General features: G+C 47.3%; 2 protein-coding genes across 2 annotated transcripts in view; both read left to right on the top strand.

The window, feature by feature from the left end:
- The window catches only part of SOS2 (SOS Ras/Rho guanine nucleotide exchange factor 2), a 44,890-nt gene extending 31,286 nt beyond the window's left edge, over nt 1–13,604 (top strand). The window contains exons 13-23 of the mRNA XM_056492181.1: nt 3,025–3,128; nt 4,406–4,625; nt 5,945–6,064; nt 6,323–6,485; nt 6,926–7,043; nt 7,134–7,306; nt 7,552–7,668; nt 9,668–9,929; nt 10,209–10,250; nt 11,087–11,196; nt 11,817–13,604. Of these exons, the coding sequence (XP_056348156.1) occupies nt 3,025–3,128; nt 4,406–4,625; nt 5,945–6,064; nt 6,323–6,485; nt 6,926–7,043; nt 7,134–7,306; nt 7,552–7,668; nt 9,668–9,929; nt 10,209–10,250; nt 11,087–11,196; nt 11,817–12,326 (1,939 nt within the window). The 3' untranslated portion in view covers nt 12,327–13,604. The remainder of the gene's footprint in view (nt 1–3,024; nt 3,129–4,405; nt 4,626–5,944; nt 6,065–6,322; nt 6,486–6,925; nt 7,044–7,133; nt 7,307–7,551; nt 7,669–9,667; nt 9,930–10,208; nt 10,251–11,086; nt 11,197–11,816) is intronic.
- A 1,798-nt stretch (nt 13,605–15,402) lies between these two features.
- VCPKMT (valosin containing protein lysine methyltransferase) lies at nt 15,403–19,585 on the top strand. Its single transcript, XM_056492182.1, has 6 exons — nt 15,403–15,652; nt 15,785–15,895; nt 16,342–16,414; nt 17,269–17,388; nt 18,367–18,471; nt 19,054–19,585. The coding sequence occupies exons 1-6, from the start codon at nt 15,441–15,443 to the stop codon at nt 19,066–19,068; spliced, it is 636 nt and encodes a 211-aa protein (XP_056348157.1). The 5' UTR covers nt 15,403–15,440; the 3' UTR covers nt 19,069–19,585.
- Nucleotides 19,586–26,984: the final 7,399 nt, after the last annotated feature.

Below are 26,984 nucleotides of genomic sequence, written 5' to 3' on the forward strand. Positions count from 1 at the left end.
TGTGAGACCTCTGAGTGTGTGTGTGACCTGTGTGTGTGTGTGTGTGTCTGTGTGACCTCTGTGTGTGTGTGTGACCTGTGTGTGTGTGTGTGTCTGTCTGTGCCCTCTGTGTGTGCCCTGTGCGTGTGTGTGTGCCCTCTGTGTGTGTGTGTGACCTGTGTGTGTGCCCTCTGCGTGTATGTGTGCGTGCCCTGTGTGCGTGTGTGTGAGACCTCTGAGTGTGTGTGTGACCTGTGTGTGTGTCTGTCTGTGCCCTCTGTGTGTGCCCTGTGTGTGTGTTCTCTGTTTGTGTGTGTGCCCTCTGTGTGTGTCTGTCTGTCTGTGCCCTGTGTTTGTGTGTGCCCTCTGTGTGTGCCCTGTGTATGTGTCTGTGTCTGTCTGTGCCCTCTGTGTGTGTGTGTGTATCTGTTCCCTGTGTGTGTTCTGTGTGTGTGTGTGTGCCCTCTGTGTGTGTCTGTCTGTGCCCTCTGTGTGTGACCTCTGTGTGTGTGTGTGTGTGTGTATCTGTTCCCTGTGTGTGTTCTCTGTGTGTGTGTGTGCCCTCTGTGTGTGTCTGTCTGTGCCCTCTGTGTGTGTGTGTGTATCTGTTCCCTGTGTGTGCCCTGTGTATGTGTTCTCTATGTGTGCCCTGTGTGTGCCCTGGCACTGCCAGCCTGCAGTGCCCTCATTGCCCTCACTGCTCCCAGCTCCTGCAGTCACTAATCTCTGCTGGGAACTGCAGCCATGTCTGCCAGCAGCTCCATATCCCACTGGTGCCCTGGTTAGTGCCAGCAGTGCTGGAGCTGGCCCAGCTGGGATCCCACCCACGGGCCCTGTGGCTGAGGGATTGGAGCTCAGAGCAGGGCTGGCCACGCTCTCAATGCATTCCTTGTTCCCAGGCCCTGGGAAGATAATTCCTCTGTTCCCAGTTTTCCAGCCCTGCTGGTGTTTCACTCCCTTTCCCAGCCTGTGGATGTGTTTGCTCACAGACAGGGAGACTCTTGTCTGTGCTGCTCATCGCAGTGGGCTGCAGGGAATCTTCAAGGTCTTGCTGACCAAGCTAATTTGGGGAACAATTAAGCATTTCTAGCATGAATGAGAGTAATTGTTGTCCTGATTGGGGATCGAGACAGGAGGAGACACAGATCACAACCAGTGTTTGCTTGAGCAACTTCTATTCATTACACTGATGAGTAACATCAATATGTTCCTATTAATGGCACATTAATATTACTATGAGTATTAATTCTACTAATAGTAATTAATACTACTAATTACACAGAACACTTAGTTACTCTGCTCCCACACATTCCTGTTGGAGCAACAGCAGCTGACTCAAAGGCTCACACTGACATGCCAGTACCTCCAAGGTGTTCAGAAAGTCACTCAAGGGTTCCATTTTTATCAGACACCTGTGTGCATATATATATAAAAGATTAAAAAGATAAATATGTGAGTAACCCTGTAGTTTTCCTCGACACAGAGCTGCCACCACCTTCTTGAACGTGATCCAAGTCCCACAATCTCAGTGTAACCTTGATCCTCCTGTGTGCTGCTGGCCTTGGGCAGCTTCTCAGGCCCTTGCTGTTCCCACTTTATCAGCTCCTGTGGCTTCAGCAGGACCAGAAGTCTCCACAGTTATCAGTTCCTGGGAGAGCAGCCTCTCAGCTCATGATTTCCCTGCTTTTGCTGTTTTCTGGGAGCTCTTTCTGATCCATACTGTGTATTTCCAGTAGCTTGATGCTGTCTTAGAGCTGAAAATGAGTGAGTTGGAGCTGTTGGGTGGATAAACTCAGCACCTTGTGCATTCCAGTGTTGTTACAAGCATCGACTTCTGCTTCAGAGACTGGAATTTGGGAAGTAGGTGGAGAATTGAAGGTGTTTATCCCTTCCTTCCCTGCTTCCCTCCACTCTCCATCTTGTGGAAAATGCTGTGGATGCAGTGGCCAGGCATGGAAAGGCTTGGGCACAAATAAATGCCTGGGAGGTGATGGGAAGGAGAGGCTCAGCTGGAAGTGCAGATCCAGGCACTCTCTGGCTTTCCCAGTGTTCTCACCACAGCATCTCAAGGGCAGAGATGGATTAGATAAAATCCTGTTACAGGGAACCTGGATTAAAACTTTGCCTCTTGGAAGGTGTCACTGATTTCCAGCCTGAATGTTCTGTTTGGGCAGCAGTTCTTTTATGGGATAAACCTTATTTTTTACCTTGCACACTGGGAAGAGGAGAGTTAAATTTTAATTTTCCATGTGTCCATGAGGATGTCCTTCATTTGTCCTCAAGGCAGGGCTGATTTTTCCTCATGTGATAAATTGCACCTGGATACATCAAAGTGTTGAAGATGTGAGCTCAGCTTGTTTACCTGAGGAAGAGACAAACCAGTTTTTTATTCTGATTTATCCTGAGTGCTGAAGGCTGAAAAGCAGTTGGAGTTCACTTTTAGAAACTGATTTATTAATGATTTGTCTAAGAAAGAGTAGAGAAAAATCAAGAGGAAATTTAGTGTTATCCTTAAAGGATGTACTGGATCTAATCAGGCCTTTTGGGTCATTAAAAATTGTATAAGTAAGGCAGAAACAACAACTTTGAAGCTGAAATTTGTGTGTAGGAGAGAGAGTGACAAATTTTCTTCTTAACAAGTGGGAGATCCTAATTAGCTTTCTCATTAAAAAAAAACACACCAAGAAAAAAAGGAAATTACAAGGAAAATTAGAAATACCAGTTTTATCTGATTTTGTCAAGTTTCTTCCTCTTCTGAAACCATCTCAACACTGTCATTTTTTATATTAGATTTTAAAATAGCACCAAGCCATATTTATGCATTCTTTAAAACCAATAAATATAATAAATTAGGTTTTAAACACCTGCCAAGCTCAGTCTTTGCTCTGCTCCTTTGTCCTTGTGTATTTTGAGAGTCACCAACTACATGAAGCTGTAACTTGAGTTTTGTAGGATTTTGGTTCATTGGATATGTGATTCATTGATATGGGATAATCCATGGAAGTCCTTAAAAAGAAACTTAATATTTTTTTCTTCTTTCCTCAGAATACTGAATGTTTTCCGGCACTGGGTCGAGCACCATTTTTATGATTTTGAGAGGGATCTGGAGCTGCTGGAGAGGCTGGAGACCTTCATTTCCAGTGTCAGAGGTGCAGTAAGGGGGGTCCTGTTCCCTTCCCACGTTTTGAACAACTTCCCAGTCTGATCCTGATGGGTTTTAGGCCTGAGAATACCTTTGCACACATGAGTAATTTTAATGCCTTTAATTGAGCTGTTTATGAGGCTCTCCTTTACATGAGGCAGCTTTGGCCTGGAGCCTAAACAGCTCCTAAAAATGATCTCAAGCATCAGGATAATAATGCTTTAAATGTATTTCCTTCTGGACAGTATGGTCATCCTTGCCTGACTCTGTAATTCAGTCACCTTCCCCTTTTCCATAGAGAATTCCTTCCCTTTTGCTTGCTGAGTTTTTTCCATCTGATTTTTCTCATTTTTATAAAGTTCCAACTGAAAATCATTATCCTTTTAGAAGAGGGTATTGGGCCCATCTCTTCTTTATAAACCAGATTTTTTTGGCAGCCTCTGTGGAGGGCAACAGTTGTTGGCATGTTTAATCCTTATCCTGGCAATTCCAGGTTTTAATTTTTAGGGTGCCAGGCCTTCCATTAGGCAGCATAATTCTGAGACGATTAAAAGGTCCTGGACACAGTCTCATTTTTTTCCACACCAAAACTGTCAGAGGATGTGGTTAAATAGAACTGGTTTCACATGTGTTTATTTGTCAGCTGATATAGGTGCAAAAACCCATAAGAAAAAAATAGAAAAATACCAACCTGATTAATTTACATGCAGAAATGCAAGATTCTGAGTGTACATTCAAATTTTTGGGGGAGTTGGTTTCACTAAATTACCAAAAGTCCTTTAAAATCATGGATTCCCAGAGTGGTTTGGGTTGAATGGAGCTTAAAGTCCATCCAGTCCCACTCCTGCCTTAGCAGGGACACCTTCCACTGTCCCAGGCTGCTCCAAGCCCTGACTTTGGACACTTCCAAGGATCCACAGCTGCTCTGGGATCCCCACTCTCCCAGCCAGCAATTCCCAGTTCCCAATAACCCATCCATCTCTGCCCTCTGACAGTTTTAATGCATTTCCCTCTGTCCTGTTACTCCATCCCTCATCCTAAGTCCTTCCAGCCTGAGCTCCAGTTCCCAAATACATTTATATAGAGCAAACTCTCCCCAGAGATTGCTCTATAACATTGACATTTATAAAAGAATGAATTTATTAAAAACCAACACTTGTAACAAGATTAATGCACTTTCCCCCTCTCTTTGACTTGTAGTTTAACTCTCCCCTCTGCCAGTTTAAACAGTATAAAAAATCAGTGTGTGGGGTTTGTTTGATTTTAGCGATTTCTCTTCTACAGGAAAATCCATGAAGAAGTGGGTGGAGTCTATTGCTAAAATCATCAAGAGGAAGAAAGCCCAGGCAGACGGCGTGAGCCACAACATCACGTTCGAGAGCCCCCCGCCGCCGCTGGAGTGGCACCTGTGGCGCGTGGGGCACGGCGAGGCGCTGGAGCTGATGACGCTGCACCCCATCGAGGTGGCGCGGCAGCTCACCCTGCTCGAGTCCGACCTCTACAGGTGGGGCAGCTCCTGGCCACGGAGCTCTGTGTGCTCTGGGCTTGGTGTTTGCAGTTATTGCATAGGGTGTGGGGAGAAAGGGCCCTGCAGGAGCTGCCAGCCACAGCTCAGAGCAGGGCAGAAAGAGAGTGGGGGGGCAGGAGCTCTAAGAGATAAGAGAGAGAAGTAAGAGAACAATTTTCCCATTTACAACACAATAAATCTTCTATGTTGAATATTCTCATTTCCACTAACCAATCTAATACAAGATACAAATTCTCTAACATTTGCATGCCACCTATAAGAATTGCTACATCACCACGTTTTACTGCTTTCTTATCTCTAAACCTTATCTGGGACCCTTCCTGTCATGCCTGGAGAGGGTCTCTGCTGCTCTCAACTGACATTATCTTAACAAAGGAAAGAGGCCTTCAAGCATCCACATTGTTGCTCTCAGCCACACACTCAAAAACTGCTTTCATTTCTATCTTGCTGATGGTTTCCATATTCTCAAAATCTTTTGCTAGGCAATCATATTTATAAGGTTTTCCTGATTCATCCTTCCCAACATACAGGCAGGCTGAGCTCCCACACCTTTCTGTTTGGTTATTTCACCCCCTCCCCCCCAAAAAAAAAATGCTCCTCGTTCACACAATCGATCAAAAATACCCCGTGGATTGCAAAGTTTATAGGGAGGGTTTCAGTGCTGTTTGGCTCAGTGTTAAAATAGGCAAAGGAGTGGAAAAAAGAGGTTTTAGCTCCATGAGAGATTTGTGACAAGAGAAATGCAGGGAGGGTAATTCAGGATTCTGTCATGGTTTAGGGCAGATTTGGGAGAAAACCAAATTTTTTCTCTCCCTCCCTTCACTCCTGGAACCAGTCTTAAAGCTGCAAAAGTCAATATTCAACAGAATGGACAATTGAGGATACAAACATCATAAAAAATTCTTTAAAAATTCAAATTATAAAATCCCATTCTGGCTTCAGTGACAGGAGGTTGAAACCAACCAATTGCTGCAAGTGCTTCACCTTCCTATTTTCCATTTTGAACTCTTTTGAAGTTGTTTTGTTGCCCTTTCAGAAAATTAAACTCACTCCTTTGTAGTTTTCTTATCTGAAAATGCTTCTTCAAAATTATCCAACTTCAGTTAAGATAAAAATTTATTTCTTTCTGTACTCGAGCACTCGTTAAAAAGTTGTGTTTTGTAGTAGATTAGGTGGGATTGGATTTGTGACATATCAAGTTGTGATTACAGGGAGAAATAATCTTTTAATGCAAAGACAGAAATTACAGTTTTTACTTGTACTGAGTGTTTTGCTCCCTGTTTTGTCATTCCCAGGGCTGTGCAGCCTTCTGAACTCGTTGGCAGTGTGTGGACCAAGGAAGATAAGGAAATTAACTCCCCAAATCTCTTGAAAATGATTCGTCACACTACAAATCTCACCCTGTGGTTTGAAAAGTGAGTGCAGTGCAGTGGCATGAACCACTTTTACCCTGGATATGCTCAGGGTTTGCTGCTTTGTTTCTGCCAAATCCTCCCTTGACTTTCCAACTCGAACATATGTGAGATGTGATTACATAAATTTGTACTTGAGATTCTGGAGAGAGAGCCAAAATCTGCATGCTGGACGGGTTTTCATGAAAAAAATTGATTTGATAACTCACAAAGTGTCAGGTTTTATTTCTCAGTGTTTCTCAAATCCCAATTTTTGATCAGGTGCATTGTGGAAACAGAGAACTTTGAGGAGCGAGTGGCTGTGCTGAGCAGGATCATAGAAATCCTGCAGGTTTTCCAAGACCTCAATAATTTCAATGGTGTTCTGGAGATTGTCAGTGCTGTGAACTCTGTCTCAGTGTACAGGCTGGATCACACATTTGAGGTGAGTTTAGGGCATGAAAAAGGGAATTAAATCAGAATGCAGACCTGGGTCACACACACAGAAATCCATTATTGGCAGCAAAGCCTCCCTGGAGTAAAACAGAAAAAAAAAAGAATATTAATAAAATGGTTTGAGTTTTGTATGGCTCTGAAAGGCAGCACAAGGCCTTGAAGTTAAAATCAAATGTTTAATTTTTATTAAAGACACCAAATTTTATAACTTTAAAATAATATGCTGGTTTCAGTCATCTCAGGATCCACATGACTGAATTGTTGGGTGCAAAACCAGAGCAAACCATTGACACAAGAGGTTCTTTGAAACCTTCATTTCAATTCCCAAATTTTGCTCAGAGAGCCAGGGAATTGCCTTGTATTTGCTAACTATGCTGTTGAGAAGATTTCCATCCCTTTTTTTTTTTTTTTTTTTTTTTGACAACTCAGGCACTCCAGGAAAGGAAAAAAAGAGTTTTGGATGAAGCAGTAGAATTAAGCCAAGATCATTTTAAGAAGTATTTAGCTAAGCTCAAGTCAATCAACCCTCCCTGTGTGCCTTTTTTTGGTAAGTGACATCAGATTTTTTATGTGGTGTCACTCTGAAGTTGAGTTTGCTGCAGATGTATGGTTAAAAAATACTTTTTTTTTTTATCAGGAATATACCTAACAAATATCTTGAAGACAGAAGAAGGGAATCCTGACTTCCTTAAAAGACAAGGGAAAGAATTAATTAACTTCAGTAAGAGGAGAAAAGTGGCTGAAATTACAGGAGAAATTCAGCAGTATCAAAACCAGCCCTACTGCTTAAGGATTGAGCCAGAAATCAGGGTGAGCATTCAGCATCTCTTTGGGGACTGGAAAGGGGGAAATGCCAAATAATCTTCTGATTTTACATGAATAATGTTTATCAAAAGAGGGGGAAGCAGTGGCTGGTAGCCAGCAAAGACTCTCACAAAAGAGAGGCCAAAAGTGGTGAAAAAATAGATTTTATATCACTGAATTATAAATATTTTATTAAAATTTTCTCTGTATGCTTATTTTTTATTTAAATTATTGATACTTGTTTCATTCAGAAATTCTTTGAAAATCTCAATCCCATGGGGAAGATACCAGAAAAAGAGTTTACAGATTATCTGTTCAACAAATCCTTAGAGATTGAACCTCGGAACTGCAAGCAGCCACCTCGATTTGTGAGTTCTTTCCTGAAATTTCACAGAATCTGAGAATAATAACCTGAGTTGAAAGGGAAGCACAGGGATCATGGAGCCCAATTCCTGGATTATTTAATTAAAATTAAATACTCAAATTCACTGACCATGATGAAAATAATATATGGTTACCTCAATAAGCCAGATAAATTTTCTTCAGAATTCCTTATCATGAGTTGATTTTCCAACTAAACTTGATTTAAAAATACTTTTACTCCAGATGTTTGTCACTACTAAAATATATAACCTTTGTCCTTTTTTAAAACTCACTTTTTTTGCCCCAGAATCTGAAATATTGCTGTTAAATTTGCATTGCCATATGATAAAATATGGAATAATAATTTTCATTTCACAATATCAAGAAGTCTTAATACTAATTAAAATATTACTTTTATGCATAATATATTTAGGTTTTATTAAGATAATTTGTATTTTTCTTTTGTCTAAATATGTGATATTACTGGAAAAACTTCAGACTTTACTAGGTGCAGCCCTTTTTGCTGAAGAAAATGCAGTTAAAGGAGTAGCAATTTTGGATTTAAAAAATCCCAGCTCCTGGAGCTTAGAGGTTTTTTTTAAGCAGGAAAATCAGAATTTAGAGGACTTGTTTTATATATATCTTGTAATTGCCTGAGGAACTGGAGCCATGTCTAATTTTTTTGGGAGAGCTATAAATCATTTTTGCCATCTCTTGTTAGAGTAAGATGATGTTACAAATGTGGCAAGAAAATGCCAGAAATTGCTGTTGCAAAAATGCTTCTTGCAGAAATTTTATTAAAATCTTTTCTAAAAATAGGAGTCCAGTCAGCGGGGCAGGAATTCATCACAGCTCATGATTTCCAAAGAGAGAATCTTACTGGAATTTCAGGAAAATCCAGTTGTGGGTGCTGTAATGTGCTGGACACCACTGAAATAGGGGGACAAAATTGACTTTACACGGCTCAGCTTTGATCTGTGCTGGATTACACCCAAGCCTAACCAGGCTGGGTTTGTCCACACAGTGACCTGAGTGCAGGAATTTTGTCCTGGATAAACTGGACATGGACAGCACATTTCCAGGTGTTGATCCTGGGTGTGTGGAGGTGACCCTCTGTGGTTTTGCTGTTTCTGTGGTGTAGCTCTGAAGGGCACCTGAAGGAAATTTCAATTTCCCAAGGCTGTGACTTGTTTTTCCCAGTGTTTTGTCCTGGTTGGCAGCAGAACCTGGACTCTTCATTCCTCATACTTGTGGGGAAAAAAAGATTTCTTCAGCTGCATCCACAACTTCCCAGCAAAGTCCTGCTGTGTAAATAACACTGCACCTCTCATCAGCTGTACCCCTGGGACAGCTCTTTGAAATTCTTTACAAAGTTCTTTGACAAATATTTTAAAAATACCTCACAGAGCCTTGGGAATGCTGCAGTGTGGAATGGCAGGAAGTTCTTGGGAATGCTGCAGTGTAGAATGGCAGCAGTGGGAATGGCAGGAGTGTTGGGAATGCTGCAGTGGGGGATATTGCAGTATGGAATGGCAGGAGTTCTTGGGAATTCTGCAGTGTGAAATGTTGCAATGTTTGGGAATACTGCAGTGTGGAATGGCAGCAGTGTTGGGAATGCTGCAGAGGGGAATGGCAGGAATATTGGGAATGTTGCAGTTGGGAATGCTGCAGTGTTGGGAATGCTGCAGTGTGGAACATTGCAGTTGGGAATGTTGCAGTGTTGGGAATGCTGCAGTGTGGAACATTGTAGTTGGGAATGTTGCAGTGTTGGGAATGTTGCAGTGTTGGGAATGTTGCAGTGTTGGGAATGCTGCAGTGTTGGGAATGCTGCAGTGTGGAACATTGCAGTTGGGAATGCTGCAGTGTTGGGAATGCTGCAGTGTTGGGAATGCTGCAGTGTTGGGAATGCTGCAGTGTTGGGAATTCTGCAGTGTTTGGAATGTTGCAATGTTGGGAACATTGCACTGTTGGGAACTTTGCAGCTGACAGCTCCCCTGTCTCCAGCCCAGGAAAACAACGTATCCCCTGAAATCCCCGGGGATCAGGCCCAACACGGGCAGGCACGGCTCCACCTCTGGCACTCTGAGGGGCCACCCCCTGCCCCTGGAGAAGGAGCCCAGCAAGATCAGCTTCAGCAGGATCACCGAGTCGGAGCAGGAGAGCACAGCCTCGGCCCCCACCTCGCCCAACACGCCCTCCACGCCGCCCGTGTCGGCGTCCTCCGACTTCAGCGTCTTCCTGGACATCGACCTCAACAGCTCCTATGGTACACACATGGCTCAGCCATCGTTACTGCTGTCCCTCAGGCTTCCCAAATCTATGGGGGTGTGCACCCAGAAATTGCAGAATTTGAAGTAATTAAATCAGTTCCCAGCGTGGCTTAAATTCTCCAGTTCGGGAATGTTTTACACGGGAAATTTCCATTCATGTTTGCAGTAGATAAACTTGGGGGTTTTTCTGATCTCGGGTTATTTGAGCATTTGTGATGTGCTGCAGTGCAGTGGTTCTGTCTGGAAATTGTTGAATGGATTTTTTTATTTCCCAGGTAACAACAGCATCTTCGCTCCCGTGAACTTGCCTCAGTCAAGTGAGTGTTGGAACTCTGTTAAGTATTTAACTCTGCCTTCCCTGGGTTCAGGAGAGCTCAGTGGGAATAAAAATCTGAAATCTGGGATGAGAATGTGGGCTGCATTCAGAAGGTTTCCTTTTAGATCACATGTCCAGTAAAGAATATAAAGCCTCAGACTTAAACTGCTGGTTTAGTTTGGGTTGAGTTTTTATCTCCAGGCTCTCACATGATTTTCCTTTTATTTGGAATGTCCTTGATGATTGTTCTGTTTGACTAAAGCTACAAATAAAGCAACTTGATAATTTCCTAATTCCACTTAGTGAAAGTAACTGCTCTGTTGCTGGGAAGGCAGAGACACTTTTTGTACCACACTTGTGAGGAATATCCTGCATTCACCTTTGTTTTCAGCTGTGCTTTTTATTTATTCCACATACATTTTATTAAATATGATTAATTTAATTTCCACAGAGCTCAGTGCACTCCTAAGAGGAAAAGCAAAGGTGTGACAGAAACCACCAATACAAGTCAGGGGTTGTGTTGTTTCTTAATTTGAGGATTTTTTTTCTCCCTCTGTAAAAACTCACTTGGAGTTCCCTGGATTTATTTTCCTGTCCCTCAGCATTGCCTGCTGACTGTTGATGCCTTTCTTTGATACTGGACATAGGAGAACACTTTGTGAGGCTTGATCTGATTAAAGCAATGAATTAAAGGATTTCATGCTGCTAAAGTTACTGGTTCATGTTGCTGTGGAGCACAAAGATCTTATTTGAGTTGCTTTGAGATTGGCTTGATATTCCAGAGTATGTTCCTCAGATATTGCACAAGGAGTAAAAGATCTGCTCTTCCCTCTCCAGAGACTTTCTTCAGCTCCTGGGGGAGCTTCCCTAAACTGAGTGATGAGCCTCAGAACCCTCCTCCACTTCCTCCACGAAAAAAGATGGATCAGGATGCTTCCAATGCTAAGGTATTGCTGTCCTGGATTAAATAACTTTGGTGATAAATTGGGGAACATCTAGAATCATTTAGCTTGGAAAAGACCTTTAAGATCGTCAAGTTCAACCACTGATCTAAACCAGGGCTCTGTCAGTCTAAAAGACTTTGAGATGCAGAGCTCCAGTTTCCCTTTTTAAGTTTTGGGTTCCCAGTGTCCAATTTTGCTAGGAATTTCAGGAGCATAGTGGTTATATTCCCATCAAGGGTCCAGCTGCCATGTTTCTGACAGCACTACTAGCAGAGGTCAGGAGAATTCATCTGTCTGAGGATTGCTCTTTATCCAGACCTCTGGACAAGGGAAATGGCTTTGAACTGAAGGAGAGTAGGTTTAGATGGGATGTTGGGAACTGGGAATTCTTGGCTGTAAGGGTGGGAACCCTGGCACAGCATGGCCAGGAGAAGCTGTGGCTGCCCCTGGAAGTGCTCAAGGCCAGGCTGGACAGGGCTTGGAGCAAGCTGGGATAGTGGAAGGTGTCCCTGCCATGGCAGAGAGAGGAGTGGGATGGGACTGAAGTTCACTTCCAACCCAAACCACTCTGGGATTCTGTGCTCTCGGTTTCTCACACCTCCTTTTCCTCCGTGACACCGCAGGCGAATTCCAAGTCGGACGACGATCCTCCAGCGATCCCCCCTCGGCTGCCGCCGCCTCCGAAGCTCCAACCCCGCGTTCCTGCTTACACCACGCCCCTGGAGCAGCCCCTGCACAGCCCTCCTCCTCCGCCCCCCCGGGACCCCGTCCCCGACACGCCGCCCCCGGTGCCGCTGCGGCCGCCCGAGCACTTCATCAACTGCCCGCTGAGCCTGCAGCCGCCGCCGCTGGGCCGCTTTCCCCGGGAGCCCGAGTGGCTGCGGGACTCGGGCTCCGGCCCCAGCTCTCCGGCCACCCCTCCCAGCACCCCCTCGCCGCGGGTGCTGCGCCGCTGCTGCGTGCTCAGCGCCAGCCACAACAACCTGGCGCAGCCGCCCGTGCCGCCCGTGCCGCCCCGGCACAACTCCAGCCCTCAGCTACCAAAACTGCCACCAAAGACTTACAAAAGGGAGCTCTCCCACCCGCCTTTGCACAGACTGTCTTTGCTAGAAAATGCAGAAACTCCTCAATGACCTTAGCCGTAGTAGTCATTGACACTGGAATACTGTTTGTAAAGTTCCTCTTTTTTTTTTTTTTTTATTTATTCAAAGGAAAACAAAAAAAAGGCAGTGTATTTTAGTATTTTCACAAATTATGCTCTTAAAGTGCTGCTGATCATAAAAAAAAAAAAGTTTAAATTGGAAAAAATTTAGACTACACACATTCCAACCTGTGTGGTTGGACAGCATTACCCTCAGGTGAGCAGCAGCATTGCCTTGGTTCACATCCTCAGTGCTGACCGTTCTGCCAGGACACACAATAGACCTTTTGCACTGTAAACTACACTAAGTGAATTTAAACTGACATCATTTAATTGCACTGAGCCAAAAAAAAAAAAAAAAAAAGGTGCGTCTATGGAATTCTTTTTAAATTTGAGCACTAGTGGCCTTTTTTTTAATTAAGGAAACCCAACAATGGGATGATCACACACCACGAGGATACAGAGCATCACAGACTTGAAACCTCCTGGCCACAAGCCTTGGTGTAAGGCTGGAGGTTCCTGGGTGACAGCTCCTGTTCTGGAATATTCTTATGCCATGTCTTAATTGCCATTGATTTGCTGCTGAAGACAAAGAAAAAAAAATAGGTTGAAATCTGAATACCAAAATACTGGGTTGGTGTTGGTTCTTTGGAGAAAGGATGAAGGAGGAGTACCCGTGTGGGGTATCGGGGAGGCTCCCGAGTACTTCACGTGCATCCTGCTCAGTTGTGCCTTTTTTGTTTCGATAGGCGAAGGTGTCTTAAGCTAAAGAGTTTGTTTGCTGTTGTGGAGAACAAAGCTATGCTCCTGTACAATTGTTTATATTGTATATTTACAGATATGCTAATGACATGTATAAATTGAAGTTGACTTTGAGGCCTATAACACAGTCTGCTACTCCTGGGATTGGATCCAGCCAGCAGCGTTTCCTCTGGCTGGGATCAGTCTTGCCTTCCAGACCTAATAACTTCCTTTAGATCTACACTTAACTCGTGAATCCACTTTGGAAATTGGTAGCATTTAAACCAGCAAACACTTAAAGCTTTATTAAACTTTTTAAACTGATAAGTGAATGGAAGTTTTCTTTGCCAGTCGAACCGCCGTGTTTGAACTGGTGTGAGAGTGAGTCTGTTTTACTGGTAGTTCTGTAGCAGCATTTATAAAGTGGCCTTCACAAGCCACATTTTATTTACTGGTTTGTGGCCTTTTACTGTGCTTTGTATCAGAGTTCTTAACAAGATTAATAAATCACCCCAGTCTTAATTTTTAAGAGCTTGAGCAGTGCGTGTTCCTTGCAAGGACAAGGTTGGGAATTGCATTTTTGACAATACAAAATGCCCCAATTTTCCATGCTGCTGGTCTTATTTTGGCTTTCCCTGACTTCCAAATCCCTCTCCAGCTTCTCATCATCTGCCTAAGCTGCTGCCATTGTCTTGGGCATTCCAATTGGAAAATTCTCCTTTTTGGAAAGGGGATATGGCTGAGGAAGGATGTTAATTAGAGATTAATTAGAGTTAGAATTAGAATTAGAGTTGGAAGAACCCCACAATTTTCTCCTGGGATGATGTATTTTTCCATCTGTCTCTTGAACATCTGTCTACTGCCTGTCCCCTCCGTATTCCTTCTGTGAGGAAGAAGAGAGGGTTGGAATCCATTCACACAAGGGACAAGCCACACTTTTTACAGGAGAGCTGCTTCATTTTGCTAAAATAAGGTTCAAGAAATCCCAAATTTGATATGAACAAACTGGGAGTGCAAGTAGGAAATGGAGGATGACTTGAAAAAGTGCCTTTTTTTGCAGATTCTTTGCACTGATTCTTTTGAAGTCCCCACCAGCAGTTATTGCTAAACAAGGAATAATATTTTTTCAGACTTTCATGTGTTGTTGAAGAGGAAAAAATTCTCTCTCACATTTTAGAATATACAGATGTCAGCTTTATGCCTTTCTGTATAAGAGCTTATGCCAGAACCATTTTGAATTTTCCACAGTAAAATACAACATGGCCATGGAAAGTGGTCAAAGGCAGTGAGACTCCCACCAGCGTGGTTCAAGAGAGCAATAAATAACATTTCAGTTACTTCATAATTAGAGGGGTAGGTAAAAAAACAACAAAACAAAAAAAAAAAAAAAAAAAAAAAAAACTGCTGGAGGGGCAAAAATGCGAATTTTGGGTTTGAAGTTGGCATGTGTGGGAAAAGGCAGTTCCCTCAGAAAACTTTCCAAGGAAGATGAGTCTCACCTCAAGGGGGAATCTGCTGACAAGAGGCTTCACACTGGTCTTAAAGAAATAAAGTAAGAAAAACTTTCCTCCCCATATCCAAGAGGGGGAAAATCTAAAACTTTTGCAATTCAAGATGTCAGCACAGAATCAACTCAGTTGCTTGATTAAAACCTTTTGTGTGAGTTTATTAAAACCTTTTTGTAGGTTTGCTAAGGCTTTCTTTTACATTTTTCTATACGTTTGTTAAAACCTTTTTCACACGGAGACCTTTTTCGCCGGTTTATGAAGTCATTTTCGCACATAATTATTAAGACCTTTTTAAAGTTTATTAAAGCCTTTTTGCACGTTTATTAAGACCTTTTTCGCAGACTTACTAAGACTTTCTAGGCTTATTAAAACTTTTGTGTAAGTTTAGTTATACCTTTTTCTGTTGGTTCGTTAAGACCTTTTGTAAGGTTATTAAGAGGTTTTTTGTAGGTTTTTTTAAGACCTTTTGCAAGTTTATTAAGGTCTTTTTTGTAGGTTTGTTAACACCTTTTCTAAGTTTAATAAGTTTTGTAGGTTTGTTAAGACCTTTTATAAGATGTGTGAGGGCGGTTTGTAAGAAAACTTTCAGGAGGGATGAGGGAGGGTCCTGAGGGCTCCGCGCTCCTCACGGACATGGCTGGCGAATCCTGGACTAATTTCGGCTGGGGAATCCTGGAATCATTCCGGCTGGACACGGCTGGCAGAATCCTGGAATCATTCCGGCTGGACAGGGCTGGAAGAATCCTGGAATAATTCCGGCTGGAAAAGCCTCCATGCCGGTGAATCACAGCCCGTCCCCTCACGGCGCTCCCGCCATTTCCCGGCGGGCGGGGCCGCGCCGCCTCAGAGCCGCGGCCATGGCGGGTTTCGTGAGGGAGCTGGAGCGGCGGGCAGGGCCGGCGCTGCGCCTGGAGCAGAGGGCGGCCGGCGGCGTGGGCTGCGTGGTGTGGGACGCTGCTCTGGTGCTCGCCAAGTTCCTGGAGACCGGCGCTTTCCCCTTCGCCCGCCGCCACGTCCTGGAGCTGGGCGCGGGCACCGGCGCCGTCGGCATCATGGCAGCCACGCTAGGGTGAGCGGGAGCCCTTTCCCGGCTCTGTTCTTCTCCCTCAGACCCTTTTGATTCCTTTAAACCTTGTTTTTTATGCTGTGCTCAGTGTCCCCTGCCAGCGCGTTATTCCCTAACTGTTCCCTGTGTGTTCAGGGCGAACGTGACGGTCACAGACCTGGAGGAGCTGCAGGAGCTGTTGTTGGTTAATATCGAGAATAACAAGCACCTGGTCACAGGGTCCGTCCGAGCCAAGGTACTGAAATGGTTTGTATGAGCCTTTATTTAATGTCTCTGTTCAGCTTTAACGGGGATTCTGGGTTCGGGTTGAAAAAGACTCGGTTTGGATGTTGGGAAGTGGGAATTGCTGGCTGGGAGGGGCTGGGATGGAATTCCCAGAGGAGCTGTGGCTGCCCCTGGATCCCTGGCAGTGCCCAAGGCCAGGCTGAACAGGACTTGGAACAGTGGAAGGTGTCCCTGCCGTGGCAGGAAGGGAACAGGATAATCTTTAAGGTCCTTTCCAGCCCATTCTGGGATTCTGTGATTCTTCACTGGCTTTGTTAAATTGTTAAACAACTTCAAAACACTGCTGTGAGAGGCAAACTTAATGTGAGAACACAGAAGTTAACTTTGTGCTCAGTCCTTTGGTATGTGTTATTACTAAAACTTGTTTTCACTTTTTGTTGTTTTTGTTCTTGTTTGTTCTTTTTTAGGGGTGAAGATGTAACAGAATTTCAGCCTCCCCCTGATTATATACTCATGGCTGATTGCATTTACTACGAGGAGGTAAATGAGGACCTTGCTAAACCCCTACAGAAAGGTTTATTGGGGAAGGGGGTGGGATTAGTGTGTTTAGTATGAGAAGTGTTCAGATAAATACTGTGCTCATGTTATGGTCCCTGTGGTTTATATGAATACATAGAACAAGACTGGAAAAGGCATTTTTGATAGATGTAAGGCCATTTGACATAGAACTAGAGACTATTTTTATGTTAAAAACCCCAAATTGAATTGTGCCTCCCTCCCCCATGCTGTTTGAATTCTCCTTGTGCTTTCCTTGGGAAGGCAAGAGGAGAAATCCTGCTACAGCTGAGTGGTTGTTGCAGTCTGCCTTGTGTCCTCAGCTGGAGCTCTGTGGGATGTGCAGGGAGAGCTGAGGGAAGCTCAGGAAAAGGGAAATAACCTGAAAAAACCCCATGTCCCAGTGCCCTTCCAATGGCTTTACCAGCCCCTGGCATCAAATCCCTGCCTGTTGGTCCCATTTCCCTCCATTGTGGTCTGGATCTGAGCCATCCTCCAGGAATAATTGAGAAAACTCTCACTTTTGAGACACACTGAGGAATACTCATTGTTGTGTGCCTCGAGGAAGTGCCCACTCAGCAGTGTGGGATGTTTCTGGCTTGGATCCCACTTCAGTGTTCTTGGTCAGAGAAACTCTTCTCCTGTGAGTCCCCCTTTCTCCCCTGCTTCCCAGCTTTCCCTCCATGTTTTTCTTGTCCCAGTTAAAGCACTAAAAATAACTCCCTGGAAAGCAAAGGTTCTCTGGGAGGTTCTCTCTTGGGTGAAGACTTTAGAGGGTATCATAACCAGTGAAATGAACTTGAAATCCACGTGGGAAATGTTTAACCTTTTCTGGGCAGTCCTTGGAGCCCTTGCTGAAGACCCTGAAGGACCTGACAGGCCCTGACACTTGTGTCCTGTGCTGCTATGAACAGAGGACTATGGGGAAGAACCCTGAAATTGAGAGAAAATACTTTGAAGTAAGTGGTTTTTAAGCATATTTTCTTTTAGGCTGTTCCATTGAAAGCTGAGGGAAAATACAAAGTTTTGCTCAGGAACTCAGAACTCTTTCCTAAGTGCTAGAGGTGCTTCTGAAAAAAATTATTTTTTTCTAATGAGAGCCCATTAATAGGTGTTTTAATTGAACATTGCAGCTGTATCTTGTGTGCAGGTGAGGAAAAACAACACTTGTGAGGGGGTGATTGTCAGTGCAGATTTAACTGCACCTGTGGTGGCTGTTGAGAAGCAGCTCTTGTGCAGGATTATGTATAATAACTGTAATATTGCAAAAAAAGGGAAAGGGTGAGAATTCCAGGGGATTGGTACATGTCAGTCAAAGCACCTGTTTGATAATTAGTGCCTCACACTTTTGTGGGGCCCTGGCAGTGAGGAGGGCTGTGAGCTCTGCTGAGGTGCTGCTCCCACAATAAACACAACAGGTGCTGCTGTTTCTGGCTGGTTTCTGCTGCTTTCTTTTTTTTTTTTTTTTTTCTGTGATTTATTTCCTTACTTGCTAGGTTCAGCCCAGGCAATCTGAGCATGTCCCAGAGCTGATGCTGGGGGATTTTAGTCTGGTTTTTTTTTTTTCTCTCCTCTCCATTTCAATTGAGAAGGTTGGCAGACAGGCAGGTGCTGTGGTTTGGTTTAGCATTTCAGGGATTGAAACAACATCATGGATTGACAGAATCATTTAGGTTGGAAAAGGCCTCTGAGACCATCAAGTCCAGCCATCCCCCAAGCACTGCCAAGATCACCACTACCCCAAGTGCCACATCCACACATCTTTTAAATCCCTCCAGGAGTGTTTTACCACAAGCTCAGATTTTTCTGGAGTATTGCAGGTGTCTGTAGCTTTGAGTTAGTGCTGGAGCAGTTCAAATGAGGGTGAAGTGCTGCACTGAGGGGGAAATGTCTGGAATGGTTGTGGAGCCTTTGTGGAACTGTTCTTTGTGGAACAGCTGCTTCAGAAGGACTTTGAGCTGGAGAGAATTCCCCTGGACAGGCACGACGAGGAGTACCGGAGCGCAGACATCCACATCGTCAGCATCCACAGGAGGTGCACGGTAGGTCACAGAGCCCCAGGGTGCCTTGGCTTCCTGGGAAGGGACCTTAAAGCTCATCTCATTGCTCCCCCTTCCACTGCAATGGTTCATGCCACCAGCACAGAATTCCCAGAGCTGCTGTTCCCTTGGACCAGTGTGAGCATTCCAGAGGTGGAGCTCCAGCATGACTCTGAAATTAGGGACCCTGAGCCCTAAAAATCCCTAATCCCTGCTGTACAAAGGAGCTGCTTTGTTCCCCAGCCTGGTGCTCCAGGTACCAGCCTTCCTCTTCAGCACTGCCTTTGAGCTTCACACTTCTCCTGCTTCCATGTGCTGGTGGGGTGGGATCTCCAAACTGGAGTTTGGAGCCACCAAAGTAATAAAAATAAGATGCCCAGTGCTGCTTTTGGCACTGTGGGCTGTGCTGTGCCACCCTGTCCCCAAAACCAGGCTCTAGATGTGATGCTCAGCAGCTGCCAGGATTGCTTTGATCATTTTGGGGTTAACTGATGAAGCGTGAAGAAATATTTTGCATATTGTGGTGACACAACGTGCAGGCTCAGCGAAAAAAAATCTGTCATCTTTGTGACAATCTCTCGACAGAATTGCCCATCGTGAGATCTTTGAGCACAAGATCTGTCCCCTGGCAGAGCTCTGGAGAAGAGGGGATGGGATAACACCACAGAGGGACTGTCTGCGGTGTGGTTGTGACTCATCTGCACCGAGCAGCTTCTCGCTGGCAGCCGAGGTGTCTGACAGCAGCACCGCTGTGGGCTGGCCGTGTGCGCGGCGCGGGGAGGCGGGGGCGGAGCGGGGATGGAGCGGGGGCGGCCCCGGGGCAGCGCTGGGGGCGGCGCGGCCGAGCCGAGGGCGCCGCGCTGGAACCGCCGAGAGGGAAAACTGGGAGCGGCTCCACTCAATAAAACTTTGGCACTTTGGGAGATGGGTTTCAGCTGGTGGTGGGTTCATTCATCCTCTGGTTCTTGTGTCATTCCCAGAGCACCTGGGAGGCTCATTTCCTCCTGGGAGGTTCATTCCAGGAGCTGGAGCTGTCTTGGTGGTGGTTGCTGCACAGATAAAACACACCTGTGCAAAGTCATTCTGCCTTCTGTTTTCACCCGTGCTTTTCTGGTGTAAAGATCCACAGTGTTCAAGTTTGACACCTTCAGGTTATTCTTGTGGCTGTCGGTGTTTCTGCCTCTTGGAGAGTGGTGGCTTAGAGGAGGAATTTGCAGGAATTCTCACTTTGCAGCTGTGGAAGTTGGGTCTGTGACAGGCACGTGTTACTGTGGCTGAGTTTTCTCTAAAAATCTGGTGGGTTGGGAAGAACTTCATTTACAGCCTCCCAGGAGCTTTTTTCATGCCTCCCTTTATCCCCAGGAAGAGAATTCCTCACAAACTTCCCACATCCTAAAACACTGTCCTGGCTTGCCGAGTGCGATTAGCGAAGGCGAGAACCTAATTTGTCAAACCACACGTGTTATTTGTTACCTTGTTATGAAAAGAGCTCCTTAATTACCCAGTGGCCTGCAGAAAAGGATTTACTGGAATGTTTGCACCAACCTGGCTTCCTGGGTGGAAGCTCTTATTCCAGAAAAATGAGGAAAAGATCCCCAAGTCCCAGCAGTGGTGGGGATGATGTCCCAAAGCACAAAGGGATGGTGTCACACTGGGACATTCTGGCTTGGTGGTGGGGTGATGCAGATGGGAGCAGAGCAGCTTTTCCCAAGGGTTTGGAGCTGATGGAATAACTTTTATCTACAGGACATGTATCTATCAGCACTTCCTTTTGCACAGGGCTCGGATCCCTTCTTCAGAAGAAAAAGGGAGGAAGTTGTGCTTTTTCTTCCCTGCTGCTCTGCTGTGCCCTCAGCTTTGGGCCTGCATTGCTCAGGTTGTGACTGTCCCTAGTGACAGGGACCTCGTGGGAGGGAGCTGGGTCCTGTCACCACCCGGCGAGGGGGATGTAAAACCCAACTGCTGCTGCTGCTCTGCAGCTGTGGGGAGGAAACCACTGCTAACCAGGGCAGCAGGGAGGGGCTGCCTGTCCCCAGAGCCACCATGTGAAACAGCTGCTTTTTGGGGAGAAAAAAAGGGCTTTTGGGAAAGGGGATGGGATCCTACTGGGGCTCAGATACACTGTGTGTGGAGGGGCTGGTGTGGAGCCCTTATGGAAAATGGAATACGAGGGAGGTGGTGATCCTGCTTCTTGCCAGCCTCTATTCTCTCACCTGTTTGTCCCAGTTGGATTTGTCCTGATTCCTTAGAGAGGGTGTTTGGGTGCCACTTCCATTAAACTTGGAGAAGTCTGGCTGTGACAGTCAGGCTGTGCCTGGCCTCTGGCCCAGCAGGTGATCTGCTATCCCTGGCAGTCCCTCCTGCTGTGCCAGCCCAAATCTGTCCCAGCTCTCCATGAAAGAGAGAGCCTCATCCCTGGGCTCTGCCTTCAGGCTGGCTGTGCTGGGAACCAGCAGCCATAAACCCACCACATCCCAGCTGGGAACCCACCCTGTGCCTCACCTTGCTGAGATTGGGTTGCTTCCTCACAAGAGAGCAGAAACCTTGTGCTGCTGCTGTGGGAGCCAGTTTGGTGTCACAGGCAGAGACATTTGGGAGTTTGAGGTGTTTGCCTGAAGTCATGCTTAAATTGTGGATAATTTCCTGGCATGGTTTCAACACCAGCTCAGGCCATGGGAAACTGTGTGGGCTGTGGGTGTGGAGGTCACACGTGGTTTTCCAGGGAGAGCTGTGGTGCTGCTGTGCTGGGTCAGCCCTGGAAGGTCCCTCTGGTGACAGCAATGGCAGTGCCACCATCCCATGGTGCCTCTGGGGCTCTGCTGGGCTGCTCACTGCTGGCTGTGCCAGCCAGTGGAGCTGTTCCAGTTGCACAGTGTGCAATGCCAGCTCAGCACCAGCCACATCATTCACTGGTGGCTTCTTGTCATGGGATCAGTCACAAACTGCAGCACCCATGATGCTCCATGGGTTTTTTCCCTTTTCCAGGACAAGCAGGAGATGCAGGGTAGCTGCCAGAAAGAGTGCTGGTGTCCAGATCAGGCCATCCATGAGTGATTCCTGGTGCTGCTGCAGAGCCCCTGGGACTGTGTGAGGCCAGGAGCTGCTCCCACACATCCCTCAGGGCTGCTGCCTTTGCTTGGGAAAGTGTCCTCTCCAGCTGTGTAATCATTTTCCATGGCATGTAGTCCTGGACAAATAGATTCTCCTAGAAAAGGACACTTGCCTGCAGCACTAAGGAAAAGGGTTTTTGTTCCTGTGGTTCTGCTCCCCCCAGCTGCAGTGGGCTCCTGGGCCATGGGCAAACAGCTCTGTTAAACGGTCTCATGGGCTGGTTCTGTGGCTGCTGCTGCTGTTGTGCCATTTCCTGAGCCCCAGCCAAGGAGCAAACAGCACAGTGACAGCAGCAGGGTGACACTCATTCACCCTGCTGCACCTGCCCCCCACCCCATGGGGCCCTGGGTGGTGGGCAGTGCATGGAGGGCCTGGGCCAGGATTAGACTTGATAGTAGGGAGAAATTTTTGTCTGTGAGGGTGGAGAGGCACTGGCACAGAGTGCCCAGAAAAGCTGTGGCTGCCCCTGGGTCCCTGGCAGTGTCCAAGGCCAGGTTGTTATGGGGCTTGGAGCAGCCTGGGATAGTGGAATGTGTCCCTGCCCATGGCAGGGAGTGAAACAAGATGAGCTTTGAGGTCCCTTCCACCCCAAACCATTCAGGGATCTCATAATTTCAAACCCCAGGTGTTTTGGCAGCCTGACCTGGGGGCTGGGGACACTCCTTGGTGGCAGTGGTGCTGTGGATGTGTCTCCTTGGCCCAGCACATGTTCCCAGCACTACCCCACAAGTGCCTGTACAGCATGTGGGATGCTGAGAGGGATCCCAGCCTTCTCCCTGAAATGGTGTCAGTTTGATCTGCTTGTTCCTGTCACAGTGTCCTGTCATCCTGGGGTGGGGAAGCCGTGGGACCATGGTCTTGTGGTCTCCTTTCACATCCTGAAACAAAAAAAGAAAGGTTTTTTTTTTTTTTTTTTTTTTTTTTTTCTTAGGCCATGCAAACCATGAGGTTTGTGCAGCACAGAGGCCCTGGAGCTCCTGTTCCTGCACCCCTGGGCAGCCAGAGCTGTGGTGTCTGAGCCCCAGGGAGTGAGCAGGACCTCCAGGGTGATTTAGTGTCTTCTTCTGAGGATCAGCTTCTCCCAGCCACCATCCCATGTTAACATAACATAGAAACATAACAATGAGCAGAGAAAGCGGTGGCTGAAATTCTGCCAGACTATTTTGACCTGTGAAGACATTTTTGGAAGATGTTTCCCAAATTCCCCTGTGGGATGGATGTCTGAGTCCACCCTGGGTTTGCTGTGGGAGATTTCTCCCATCCCTGTGAGCTGTGGGACCTCATGCCCAGGCAGCACCTCCATCTTCAGCCCTGCAATTATCCCGTGCCAATTATTCCTGCCCTCACCAGCTCCCATGAGGAATGTGGGAGCAGCTGAGGGCTTGTTGGGGTGACTCAGACCAGGAGGTGAAACCAGGCTCCTGCTTTGGTGTGGCTGTTTCTTTATTGCACTTGTGCTGCTGGATTTGCTTTTTGGGGGGGTTAAAAAAAAAAAAAAAAAAAAAAAGTGAATCTATACAAGGGAAAGGCAGCAGAAGTGAGAAGGCAGCAGTGGGCAGGAGGGAAGTGGGGGTGCCTGGGGGAAGCAGCCAGGCTGGGATGGTCCCTGGTCCCCTGCCAGCAGCAGTGGGAAGTGCAGGACGGCCCGAGTCCCGCTGCCAGCAGGAGGGAGGACGCGTGGCAGAGCCACCAGGCTGAGGAAAGGCACGTTTTTCCCTCTGTTCCGGTTTGCTCAGGGTGATGCAGCGCTGGCAGCCTCAAGGCCCATCCCGGCATGTCCCTGTCCCTGCGTGTCCCGGCCCTGCTGAGCCCGCGCTTCCCATTGTGCCGAATGCTCTGACTCATCTCTCTGCTCGCTCCGGTGCAATCCCGGCTCCCGGCGCTCCTGTTCCCCTGTGGGGCAGCGATCGGGGCCGCTCCTCTTCCCGCTCTGCCCTTTCCTCCTGCAGCTCAGCATCAGCACAATCCTGCCCTGAATCCTTGCAGCTTAAAAATCCCCCTCCGGGTTGGATCTCTGCGTCCCAAGAGGACAAACAGTGTCTGTGCTGGGGCTGGGTGTCTCCCTGGCTGCGCCTCTGGGTAGTTTCAAGCCCTGAGTGGTGCACGGAGTCATTCCCAGTGCAGGCTCTGGGAGTCAAGTCAAGCTGTGCATGAAGTTGGTGCCAGTTTCTGTAGGTTTTGCTCCCCCTGCCCACCCAGCAGTGCCAGCCTGACTTAGCTGATGCCTGGTGGGCTCTGAGGGCTAGCAGGGTTATGTGGAGGAATATTGTCCACAGTTCTCTGTGGATTCACAAAGTGCAGGATCCCATAAGATGCCTTCAATTTAAGAAAAAAAAAACCAAAACAAACAAACCAAAACAAACAAACAAACAAAAAAAAAACCCACAAACAAACAAATAAACAAACAAAACCCCCAGAAATAACCTAGAACAGCTGTCCTCAAGCTGCTTCTTCACCCTGCTGAGCCTGGTCAGGTTCTAAATCCAGCATGGCTGATTTTGGGATTGGGCATCACTTTTTTGGGGAGTGCACCATTTTTGGGTGAGTACATCACTTTTTTGGGATGTGCGTTTTAGGGAGAGCAGCGTGGATTCAGATGTTGCTTCCCACAGCATTTTCTAGCAGTCGCAGGACCCTGAGACATGCAAGAGCCGTGGAAGGACATGAAGTCAATTGGGATGGGACAGGTGGGCTCTGTGAATCCCACAGGAGCTGGAAGGTTCCCACTGGAGCCAGGAGGTCCCCAGGGAAGCCAAGAGGATCCCCCACCCACACATGGCTGAGTCACTCCTGCAGGTTTGGCACACTCTGCAGTGTTTCACACCCACCACCCCCTGTCTTCCATCCCATCCAGGTGCCCAATTTCCTTTGGATTTGAGTGCAAGGAAGGAGTTAAACAGCTACAGGCTTTTGTGGATTTGGGCCAGATATTTAAAGATCCAGGGCTGGGAAGGGAAAGGGGAGGTGTGATACTCTCCAAACGCTCCCTGCAAACACCTCCGAGGCTCCCGCTGCCGGTGCCTCCCGACAGCGGCTGGTGGGGGAGAGGCAGAAAATGCCTTTCTCCTATTTATAGCTCTTCCACAGTGTCATTAGAATAATCTGGGATTGGAGAATATTGCTGTACAAAATTGCCTGGGAAGGTGGAATTGAAAATGGGAAGGTTTGGGATGCTGCAGGGTGGAGGTGATGGGGATGGAGAGGAGACACGTGGCAGTGCCCAGTGGGAGCTGCCCAGGAGCTCTGGTGTGGCAGGGACAATCCGTGCTGATGTGACACAGCAATTAATAGACATGTCCTTAATTACATCCCAGGAGAGGGGGGTTTAAATAGAGATGAGGCACTGCTAGGGTGGGTTATCCAGGCCAATGGGACGTGCTCAGCCCTGGGCCAGTGTTGGGGATGGGTTTGCAGCCTTGTCAGCGATGCCACCAGGCTGCTCACCCTGTCCACAGCAGAGTCCCCTCAGTGCCCTTGCAAATGCTGTCTGGAGCCTGATGTGTTGGGAATAAAATACATCAGCAAGAGCTGAGCTAGAACGAGGAGCTCAGCAGGGCCTTGTCAGGGAATGTCCTGCTGAACCAGGACCAAACCAGCAGAATCCACGCCCAGAAGTGGCTCCCTCAGAGCCAGAGCTCGTGCAGGAGTCACAGCCCTGGGCACTGGCCCAGCTCACAGCCACCCTCCACCCCTTGGGCCACCCACCCTCATCCTCCTCCTCCTCCTTTGCCCCTTGGACAACTTGGCAAAGTCCAAAGCTAAACATTAGCTCAGGTCTGGGAGCAGCTCCAGTGGTCAATGTGCTGCCTGCAGCTGTCCCCTGGCTGGTTGGACCTCGTCCCCTTGGGCTCAGCCTCTGTTTCTCCTCCTCATTTAAGGCACAGCCTGGTCCTTCTGCAGCTCCTGGGGCCAACCATCATTTATTCACCTTTTACCCAATCTGTGCCTGGAAAAACAGCATCTCCCTGGCACAGCTCCATGCCCCCACCAAAGCCCTTCCTCATTGTTCTGCTGCCTTTGCACCCTCCAGTTTCCCTTGCCCCCCTCCTCCTTTCAATCCAGGAGCTTCACCATCCCAGAATTATCTGATTTCATATCCCAATCCCTGGCAAAAGCTGCAAATCCAAACTGTTGAGTTTTTCTTTGGCTGCACTCTGGTCCTGGTGGGGGTTCACTGGGACCATTCTGAATTTGTGCTACCTCCATTCTGAGTCTTTTTTTCTTCTTGGCAAACAAGATCATGGGAAAAAAAACTTGGGATGCTTGGGAGTGTGGCCAGGTTGGAGAACATCCTTCCAATCCCCAGCCCTCCTCTGTGCCAGGTTGGAGGTGGACCTGAGCATCTTCCTCTCCAACCTCAGAGGCTCATGGCAAATCCTGAGCAAGTGGACATTTAGTCTTGGAGGCTGAGTGGGACCTTGGAAGCTGATACTACAACCAAGCTAACTGGGAAAAAAGAGTCACTCCCCCAGAGCAGAGAGACAGCCACGAGTTCCAGACCACCTCCCCTCCCTCTCTCCTTGCCGAGACACAACTCCCTGCTCTCAGAAGGTCTTTTTTTTTTTGGGATAAACCCCTCTAAAGGCAGGGATGGCTCCTCCGCCCCCCACTATTGCACTCCACCCCACCCGAGGGCTCTGGTGGCTTCGTTTGAGCGCCGGTGAAGCGCGATCCTTGCACGGTTAATTGGATTTGGCCGCTGCGACAGAAGGGCCGGGGATTAGGGTGAAGGGGAGGAATTACGGGCGGGGGCGGGAGCTGCCCTCGGGGTCTTTTGTCCCCGAGGATTATTGGCAGGGGCTGAGGGCAGGGTTGGATGTCGCGGTCGGGTTTGGATGTTCAGGAATTGCGGTCGGTGTAGCCGTGGTTGGTGTGATCGCTTTGTCCCAGCGCCGTGGGTGGCCCTGGGGAGGGTGTGGGGGACATGGGACTGACCCCTCATGGACAAAGCAGCTCTGCTCAGGCTCAGAGCTCGGTGCTGGCAGTGAAGGATGCTCCAGGTGCCTTTGTAGGAAGGAGGCTGCTCTGTCTGCATCCAAACCCAGGGTTTGCCCAATGCACCAGACACAAAGACCTAGAAAGTGAACTAGTGAAAAAAAAGAATGTGGTGGTGCCAGTACTTGGGATTTCTGGCCATTCCCAGCTTGGGGAGGACACTGGATCTGCTCCAGGGCTCCAGGTCATCTGGAGCTGATAAGCCAGAGTGGGTTTATCCAACCAAACCAAAATTCAGAAGACAATGGAGGTGAGAAAGCGATGTAGGACAGTAGCTGGAAGTCACCAAGTCACCTCCCTGCTCAGAGACCAGGCATCCCCTGGTGAGCCAAATTCAGCATGTGGCAGTGTGGGAATTGCAAGGCAAATCCATGGGGCAAATCCAAGGATTTGGTGAGGCAGCTCAGACC

Source organism: Oenanthe melanoleuca, chromosome 5 (assembly GCF_029582105.1).
Source record: "Oenanthe melanoleuca isolate GR-GAL-2019-014 chromosome 5, OMel1.0, whole genome shotgun sequence".
In the NCBI taxonomy this organism is placed as follows: Eukaryota; Metazoa; Chordata; class Aves; order Passeriformes; family Muscicapidae; genus Oenanthe; species Oenanthe melanoleuca.